The sequence below is a fragment of the Nanorana parkeri genome, unplaced genomic scaffold, assembly GCF_000935625.1.
Source record: "Nanorana parkeri isolate BGI_ZX_2015 unplaced genomic scaffold, ASM93562v1 scaffold1808, whole genome shotgun sequence".
Taxonomy (NCBI): domain Eukaryota; kingdom Metazoa; phylum Chordata; class Amphibia; order Anura; family Dicroglossidae; genus Nanorana; species Nanorana parkeri.
This window is the reverse complement of record NW_017308076.1, coordinates 167,270-177,171: the sequence shown is the minus strand read 5'-3', so window position 1 is coordinate 177,171 and position 9,902 is coordinate 167,270. Positions and strand designations below refer to the sequence as shown.

Below are 9,902 nucleotides of genomic sequence, written 5' to 3'. Positions count from 1 at the left end.
CCCCCCCCCCCTTGCTGCACTGCAGCAACACTAAAGCTGGCGATACACCATGTGAATTTCGGCCGGTTCTCGATGAACCTGCCAAAATTCGCACAGTCGCCACCATTTCACCGGCATCCCCTGATCAGCTGATCAAAGGAGCCGGTTGGAAATTCTTCGAACGAACAGCCAATCAGCTGTCCACTGTCAGAATACAATGCAGACAGTGGGAGATTCCTCCATCAACGCTCATAAGCTCTGTTATATTTCCTTCGTTCAGCCCGCTGGTTGAACGAAGAAAATATAAGTGTATGGCCAGCTTAAAAAAAGGTCTGCTTCTCATCCTGTACATGGACAGTGAAAGGAAGAGCTCCTCTCTGTCACTGTTCTCTCTCTTCTGTCAGCATGCTCTTTGGACCATTGCACAACTGGTTGGCTCCTTGTGCTGCTTCTCTCTCCCTCAGTCTGAGATCTTACATCTGTACATTGACTGCAAGCAGCTGATATCAAGCTGAATTCAGATACTTGCATTGCTTGCATTAGAAAACCACATTTCATTTGGTATTACAGAGCTGCATTCATTTGTGGCTTTTAATATCTGCCTGCAGTTCATCTTAAGGCCTTGTTCACACCAAATGCAGACCAGATCCGGTCAGGTTTCTGCACACGCAGTGTAGTGGGTTGTGCCGCGTTTTAGACGCGTTTTGGATGCGTTTAGGGCCGGTTTTGGTTAAAAAAAAAAATATATATATATATTTTTTTAAGTTTAACATGGACTTTCAGGCACTTGCATGCGTTTTTGATGCGTTTTAGATGCGTTTTTGATGCGTTCCAGAGCAGGTAAAATAGGGCTTGCCGCATTATTTTCATCCGGTCTGGATCCGCACGCTGCGATGTGAACTGGAGGTCAAAATACCATAGGAATACATTGGACGCAGTTTTGATCCGGTCTGCACCTGCTCTGGTCCGGATCTGCTCCGCGCTTGGTGTGAACAAGGCCTTACAGGTCGGCTCAATAGATCGGGAAGTGAGCGAACACATACCGACGCTCGCTCACTTCTTGATCCTGTCCCTGCAGAGAGCCGTGACTGTCACGGCTCCCTGAAGGGATTCCCCTCCCCTGTCCGCCCCATCCGGCGGAACGGACAGGGGGAGGGGGCGTGTACAGCTGGCTCTGCCTCTAGATAGGCAGAGCCAGCTGTCACTCAAGCAGCTGGGTGGATCCAGACAGTAATGTCGGGATCCGTCCCAGCTGCGGCGTCTCGGTATACCGCGAGCTGTAGCTCGCGGTATACTGAGCTTTGGGTGACGGTAGAATGCTAGTTTGTGTCTTCCCGTTACCCTTAGGAGAACTATGGGGACCCCATAGTTCTCCTTTTAAAACACATTTCAACATGGCTGGCAATTATTTCAAGTGAACACAAGGTTTGAAATATTGAATAGTGGATTGTATAAGTGACAACATTCTACAGGAAACCAGGAATATCTTTTCAGTTTAACGAGGGCAGATAGAATATTGAGTACAAATGTTTAAAAACGAAAAACTGTTTACACTTGGAAATTCCAAGTTTATTATGACTTAAATGAAGATTAGATCACACATAGGAGGAAGTCTAGCAAAAAATCCCTACCGCTGCCCATACATGCAGATTCATTCCCCTTATCCACTTCTATGGGGGCAGGGAGGCTAGATCTATTCCACTGCGCATGCGGCGTAAACCCTGGGGGACCCGATGACGGAACTTAGTTAAGTATTCAGATGAGGAGAGTGGGTTGGATTAGCACTGGGGGCGGGGATGGAGGTAAAGAAACATTGAAAAAAATGCTGTTTGCATGGTTTCTTAAGAGTTTGCAAACTTTTTTTTTTTTTTTTACATCTATTGGTATTTTTTTTAGAAAGCATCAACATTTGTGTATACAGAGAAGCTTTGACTGAAATGAGGTCCTTGTCTGCTTCTGGTTAACCTTGGCATATTCATTGTTTGTTACATAATATAGGTCAATGCCGATTTTCTTTAGTTCTTGTTTCTTGACTTGTGTGGCTGCCAGTTATGGTGATATTGCATCTTTCTAATAAGCACATTTGCTTTTCTTTGTTATTCTTGCTTTGATTAGATGGAGGTGCTTTATTATATTTTTAGGTGCCTGGGCTGTCTTAAAGAAGAGCTCTGGGCAAAATTTGTCTTCACCCTTGGAAGTGGGGCTACCCTTGCACTGCAAAAGGGTTAACTGCCTGTTTTGGTCTAGGTATGAAAAAATAAAAAGTTGCACTCACCTGATCCTCATAGCCAGCTGGCTGTTAGACCGGTCCTTCCAGCCTCTTTCCCCCTCTGCTGCAGTGGTCAAAGGTCCTATTGGAAACAGTTGAACAAAACAGAACTGGGACCTTTTGTTAGTACCTGATCATTAACCCTTGGCTGGAGAGACCTAGAAGTGGTACATATTTAGGCCCCATTCACACCTATGCGTATTGTAATATGCGCGTCTGTCACGCGGTTTTTTTACCGCGATTCGCGGTAAAGTCGCGCGACCCCAAAGGCTACTTGGCAGTATACAAATGGAAAACGCCCTACAAAACGGACCAATACGCAGCAAAAAACGCTCCGGGACCTTTTCATGCGTGGGCCGTTTTGTAGTGCGTTCGGGACGGGCGGAAATACGGACAGGTGGGAACGATACCATTGACTACAATGCTATTTATTTTTTTGACCGTTTTGTAGAGCGTTCATCGAGCGTAGGACGCGCTACAAAACGGTCAGGTGTGAATGGGGCCTTAGTGTAATCGATCATTCTGAAATTTATTTTTCGTTGCGTGTGTTTAGGGTTTTAACAAGTGTCTGGAAATGCAAGTCAGAAGAAGTAGGTATGTGAGCTGTGATTGTTGATGAATATTGAAATGGGTGTAAATTTGAACTGCAAATTATTCTGCAAAGGTGGCCGGTTGTTTGGTTCTGACAGCACATTTATGTTAAGCTCTTAAAGTGACATTAAACCCTCAGATGTTTTAACATAAACCAATACTGTAATATGCGCCTTACTGTTTTAATTATATCAAGCAGTCATTGTGAATTAATCTCACTATTACTGCTTGATAAATTAATACATTTTTGGTTATTATTAGGCTGTTTCAAACTTCAGAACAGCCAATAATAAGTTAGTGACACTGATCCTGCAGCAGTTCAGGATTCAGCTGTCACTAAGGTTTTCTGAATGTTCCAACAACCATCAGAAAACTGAAACATTCTTTTTTCAGGAATAGATACATTATGTATCTATTGCTAAAAGTGAAAGAAAAAAAAAGCCAGTATAGCTTTAGAGTGATATCTCTAGATCTATACGAGCTGTCAGAATGCCGGCTTTTGCCGGTATGTTTGCCGCTCTGCTTTGACTCTCAGACACCCGATATTAAGGTATCAGGTGTCTGAAAAAGGTTAACCCTTTCATTAATGAATGCCTCTATACTGAGGCATCCATTAATGAATGGTAACCGCTTATTCTCAGCGGTTACCAGCCCTCTAATGCAGCAAATAACTCGTCACGTACAGTGTACGTGACGAGTCATTTGGTCCCTTTTGTGGTGGGACTCCCGTCACGAAGGAGTTAATGTCACTTTAAATATGCCATGTATTTTGGACTATGTTTTCATGCAGATTTGAGTGTGCTTTATCTTGCTTTCTGTGTATAAAAAAAAAAAAATACGTTTAATTTTGCGTTTTGCTTCATCTTTTATGAAAGGTGCATGTTTAGCCAAACTGCAGCTTGTCACATTTTCACAAAACCTGATATGGTTAAGACAGGATATGCAACTTTTCATTTAACGAAGTGGCTCTAGGGTGCTATATTTTCATATGTGGTATTTTAGGATTCATTTTGCTTCCATGAGCCTTACTGTGTATGTATGTGTATATATATATATGTAACAGCAATATAACTTTTTCTGTTCCTTGTAGGCTATCCCCACCTCGGAAGAACTGTGTACCATTCCTACATTCCTCTAAGTCACCTGGAATCCTCTACAGGTGGTAGCCCTCTACTGACTCATATGGGGCCACGGAATCATCTGATTGATCCTCCAAAAGGTAACAAACTTTTTTTTGTAACTCCAGGATTGTCTTAAAAAGATGTTTTGTCATTTTCTGTCTTTCAGAAATGTTACATATTGGGAATATAGTTTAGCTAGCTTGACATTTTTGTGAGTCTACAAAATCGGGGTAACGTTGCACCAAAGCATGTTCACACAAATCCAGCTAAAAATTTATTTTTAATGCAATGACGAGTGCAAACAGACTATTGATGTAACAACGGAAATAAGACTGGAAAGGCAGGGTGAATGCTAGACATCCCTAAAGGTGCCCATACACCTTACGATTATCGGACGATAATCGTATGCGATCGACTTTTCGTCCGATAATCGTATGTGTGCATTGCAGTGTCCGACCGACAATACTGTATAATCGTCCGACTTTTGACGGTCAAGCATGTTTGAAAACTTTGCTAGATCGTACGATTGTCGTAAGTTTGTTGGCGTTTCCGTCCGTCAAAAGTCGTACGATGTACACTGCGCTTGCGCTAACGAAAATACGGCAAATCAATTACCGCATTTCGTCCAGGTGCTTTTGGTTAATTACGGCTAAATGATTCTTGCGATCATCGGGGCAGGATGGGGCTGCCGTACGAAAATCGTACGACTATTCGATCGGACGAAAAGTTTCGTCCGATAATCGTAAGGTGTATGGGCACCTTTACACTGGGACATATGGGATCATGTCCCTTACATTGATAAGGGCCAGCTGACTTGACATTATTCTTGCTTGTTGAGAGCATGGCTTCTCTCCTGGTGGTTAATTCCAAAAAACAAAAACAAAGGAGATAATCATTCCCTTTAAAGAGCCTCCAGTAATGACCAACCTGCTCAGACTTTGTTCTAAGGTCATTAACAATGCAGATCACTGCTCACATCCTCTGCTTGCCTTCACCTGGGAGCTCAGCAGGTGCCGATCAGAAGCCCGTCTTTGCTTCTCTTATGTATCTCAAATACATTTCGCACACTGCTGTTCTTCACTCGGAACACTTTAAAACTACCAAAATGGGAAGAAAAGTACACACATAACAGAGGTGAAAGGAGTAATTTGAGGTGATTAGAGTTAACCAAGAGTTAAAGTAACCCTTTTTATTAAATTTTTTTTTTACTTGTAAATTTGGTTTAACTGACATTAAGTGCAGGTCAAAGGGTAATCCTTTAATGTGCACATAAAAAAACTATTGTAAATTGTAACACTAATACTTTTTTACAGCATGTTCATCAATGAACACTGCAGGCTTCAGTTACATAGTAGCCACTGTCTGTGCTCTTGCAACACAGAGTGGGACTAGTCTGTTTTAACTCCTTAAAGTTGGTCCCAGGGTTTCACCAGGTACAGCAATGTGGGAGGAAGTACTGGACGTACAAGTTATGCCCAAGGTTCTTAGATGAAGTTGTTTGGGCATACGGTGTACATCCAAGGCCCTCCAAGTTGTTAAATATCAAGGGGTTAAAAAGGTGGTTGGCTAGAACTAATGCTAAAGTAGAAGAACTTTTTTAAATGAAATTACCAACAGAAATAAACCGATAAGTAATAGTTCTGCCATGAGGTATGTGACCAAACCACTTAAGTTTCTTTTCTGTTTTCATTTCTGTAGATGGGTTTTGCTTCTCTGCTCCAATGTCAACATATCATCCACGGGCATCCATGGGGAAGACTTCCACAAACCAGACACAGAGTTCCCGTTTGAATGAGAGCGATGCTTTGTGTCACTCCTACAAGAATTCAAGAGAGGCTTCCAAAGACTCTAAGGAGAGGTTTTACAGAAATGAACTGTTATGCAACTCTCAGCTGATGGGCACATCAAAAAAGGATGGCCGGCTATCTGAGGAGGCACTTCCTGGTGAAATGGCTGATTATGATTCAGAGACTAAAGTGGAAAAAGAGCGGAAGAAAAGTGGTCTTCCTAGGGTGCCTAAGATTGGGGACCATGTTTCTTCATTCATTTCTGATCAAGCTCGGATCCATTGGTCAGGAAGCAGTGAAAAGTCTTCACACACTCTTCCGACTTCTCTAAGTAGTTGTAATCATGGCAGTGATTCATTTGTTAAAACACTTAGCTCTGAGGATGACAGATGTGTCAGAGATGCAAGCAGGCATGATGAAAACGTAAGGACTTTGTTACCTGCAAATTTAAGTCGAGCAAAACGTAGTGACTCTGCTGTGACACCAGCTAAGACTTTAAATGTGTTGTGCAGCTGCTCTTCATTACATCCCTCAAATTTGTTATGTAAAATAGGCTCCTCTTCCCCAGTGCCTGCACAGCCTCTCCACACTTCCATGTACAACATCAAACTACACAACAAGGACAGTGATAAGATAAAGACTATAGTAGCACCAACTTGTGAACCTCGTTATGAGGTATTGAAGGAACAGAATAATTCTTCACCAGTTGGCTACCAAATCCATGACTTTAAGGGAAAAGAAGTTGGCAAGCTGGATGAAAAGGCGGAATTCTCATATTCAAATTTTCTCCAGGACGTTTCTAACAATGAACCTAAAAGGGTGGAGGTATTTAGGGAGAAGGGGTCTGTAATTTGCTGTAACTCCTCCGTAAAAAGCCATGGTGTATCGGATTCCTTAATAGACACTCCCACATTTAACTCTTTACAAAAAACATTCGTATCTGCCAAGGATGCTGGTGCTACCTACTGCAGGCAAGGTGACCATTCTAAAGAAAAATGCAAGATTTCTGGGTTTTTAGATTCTCATCAGCACACAGGACATTCCGTTGCCAACATCCCAGAACAAAAAGCAAAACATTTAGAAATCAGTGATATGTCTTCACAAAGGGATGGTTCACCAGCACAACATTTCACAAGTCATGGAAAAGAGGAAGCAAAGAAACTGTGTACAGAAACAAAGACTTTGGGTTCCAACAAAGCCCTTTCTGATTTCTCTTATCCGTCGAGTCACTCTGAGGGCTGTGCCATGCAGAGCCTTATTAAATACAGTGGGAACTTTGAGAAAGAGGCAGCTTTTTGGAAAAGTAGCGACAAAAAAAGCCCCTTTGGGGGACTTGGAAGCATGAAGTTGAATGAGTCTCAAGGAAAAACTGCAAAGGGGCAAAGTGTGTCCCATCAAGATGTTAAGAGAGACCCAGATAGACCTGGAAGTACTAAATCATTTACAAAGGATACAGTGGGTTTCCAAGGAGAAGTAGAAGTGCGTAATCCACCTGTAGGAATTGCCGTGGCTGTTGCCCGACAGAAGGACAATAATGGAAATAAATCTGTCTCATCTAAAGGTAAGGTCATTTTGTGTCTGTTAGTTTGTTACTGCTTTTTATGTGATCCTACTGAGTAGTTTTGTTACAGTGTTTTGTCAGGTTTGGATAACGTGGGGAAGGAATAGAATAGTCCTGATACTTTTTAGAGTGTGGAAAAAAAAAAAACTCGAGAGACCTGTTACCCCCCCAATTAATTAAATGCGTATTTCCAAGATAAAATTCCTAATTTATTGGTTTAAATAAACTTTTTAATTTGAAAACCTACTTTCATGAGCTGCTGAAATTATAATGCTGGGAATTACAGCAACTTAATTTTTTGTGTCATGTACAGTCAAGTTTCTGCATTTATTGATGTAAAATGAAATTTAAGTAATGGTAACTTAAGAAAATGGACTTGGTAACTCAGTTTTGCTCTACGTCAAGTCTCTTTCCCCATTCACCTGCACAAAACAAGTAGAGGCATGTTAGAGGAGCTGCTGTACACGGCACAGAGATATAAAAGACATTTTCAAGGTGAGAATAATTTGCTTTACAAAGAAACTCTACTATTTAGAATGTCTTCTAGCCTATAGCTTATGGACAAATGGTAAACAGGCAACTCTGGCTAATTCATTGTACTAGACACATAGTGCTGGTTTGTATTTAGCTATGTAAACTAACCATCCTTGCCTTGTGTCAGTGTTTCGGATTTATAGAGTGCCATTTGCGAAATCTGCTAAGCTAGAAAGGACTTCATGTGTGTGAGGGGGACCGTGTATTTTAATGAAAATAACAAGCATGTTATACTTACCTGTTCTGTAATGGGTTTGCCGACCAACCAAACTGTTGTGTTTTTTTTTTTTTTGTTTTGTTCGCTGTCAAAATACAATAGCGTTGCAGTAGAGATTTTCCCATCAACACTGTTAGGGGAATATATTAAAAGTGGAGCAGACAAAATCTGGAGCAGCTGTGCGTTAATTTTTTTTTTGTTGAGCCAAAACATTATTATTTAGAGAGCAGCTATCGGAGGCTTTTGCTGGAGAGATTTTCCTGGTGACAAGTGGGGGAAAAGTCTGAATGTGTATTATACATTTCTCTGTACCGTAGTGGCGGTAGTTGGATGGAATAAACTCGAGGCATTTCAGCCTCGAGCCTTTCTGCTTTATCAGGAGTAGCTGAGGCATTGGTATGATACTGAAACCCTCTTAGATCCAACAAAATGGATGTATCTTCTAAAAGTTTGGTGGGCAAATGCATGGATACTAACGGACCATTCCCTCCTATCGGAATCAATGCTGACAGAGCCCCAGATAGCCACCACACTGGCCCGCTGTTGAGGGAGGAGTAGGAGTGCTCTCCTTCCACACATTACTTCCACTGTTACACCAACATCAAGATTTTTTTTTATCATGCATTGTATCCTATCGAGGAGTGTTGCGTTTGAAATAAATGCGGTGGTTATCTGCAGCTCTGCCAGCACTGATTCTGATAGGGAATAAAGGTATATAAAATGAGCCAATTGTTTGAATTGTACGTGCTATGTGTTTACTATTTTAAACTGCTGTGTATAAAAATAAGAGCTTCTTTTTTTGTAAGCTTATATATTTGAATGCGTACCTTTTTAAAAAAAAAAAAAATTCCTAATTCTTTCGGATCTCATTCTTTAAATCTTTATTGTGCAGCTGACTATGACCATTTTACAATGGGGATTGGATGTTTGTAAAGTTTTTTTAAGGGTGTTTGCCAGAGGTAACCTGTGTTATTTTGTTAAATATTGTATCCATGTAATGTAGTGACTTTAATATATTTAGCTTTTTTTGTTTTGTTTTTAGCATTATGTCTGAGGGCTACATGCCCTGCAGTTCTGATATCGATTACCTCTAGAGCAGTGATTCTCAACCTGTGTAACCTCAGGACCCACATTTGTCCTAGGCCATTAAGTTGAGACCCAGGTTGCACTGCAATGGAACGCACGGCATTAGTGTACCGCGCATTCTGGTGCAGGCATATAAACTGTGGGTAGGAGGTGTATTTAGGGTACCATTCAAATAAATGGCAATGCAACACACCTCCCACACCAGAATGCACAGTAAGTGCGATTACGTTAGTCCCACAATACTATGTGGTTAACACTGTACTAGTGTGAACGGGCCATCAAAAACACTGACATACATACACAATTTCACACACTCAGACATTCTCATACATACTCCAAAAATCTTTTAATTTTTTTTTAAGGTCCACCCAGTCTCCCTACCTTATGAGAACTGGAGTGGATCCCCAGCCTGGGTTCCAGTGTGGGCTGCTGTGCTGTGCAAGAGCTCCAGACATATGTGCATTGCTTGTACAGATCTGCTCCAGGCACCTCTATAGGACACGTGAGGGAGCTGTAAGCAATGCATGTATGGATGGAGCCCCCTCCTCACGGCCATAGCCCCATTCCATCTCAAGCTGACACTTGGCACCCGGCACAATATTTTGAATGGCTGCTTGGCGCAAGAACTGACAATGCTGCGCTAGGAGAAGGCAGAGGAGCCTCTCACCTAGAAAAGTGGAAGGCATGCGGTGACCCACTTTTGGGTCATGACCCACCAGTTGAGAACCAAGGCTCTAGAGGCCATCAGGGCCGGATT

General features: G+C 41.8%; 1 protein-coding gene across 1 annotated transcript in view; it reads left to right on the top strand.

The window, feature by feature from the left end:
* Nucleotides 1-9,902, top strand: part of TNRC18 (trinucleotide repeat containing 18) — a 114,744-nt gene that overhangs the window by 27,857 nt on the left and 76,985 nt on the right. Inside the window, exons 3-4 of the mRNA XM_018571676.1 lie at nucleotides 3,930-4,058; nucleotides 5,659-7,308. Coding sequence (XP_018427178.1) covers nucleotides 3,930-4,058; nucleotides 5,659-7,308 — 1,779 coding nt within the window. The remainder of the gene's footprint in view (nucleotides 1-3,929; nucleotides 4,059-5,658; nucleotides 7,309-9,902) is intronic.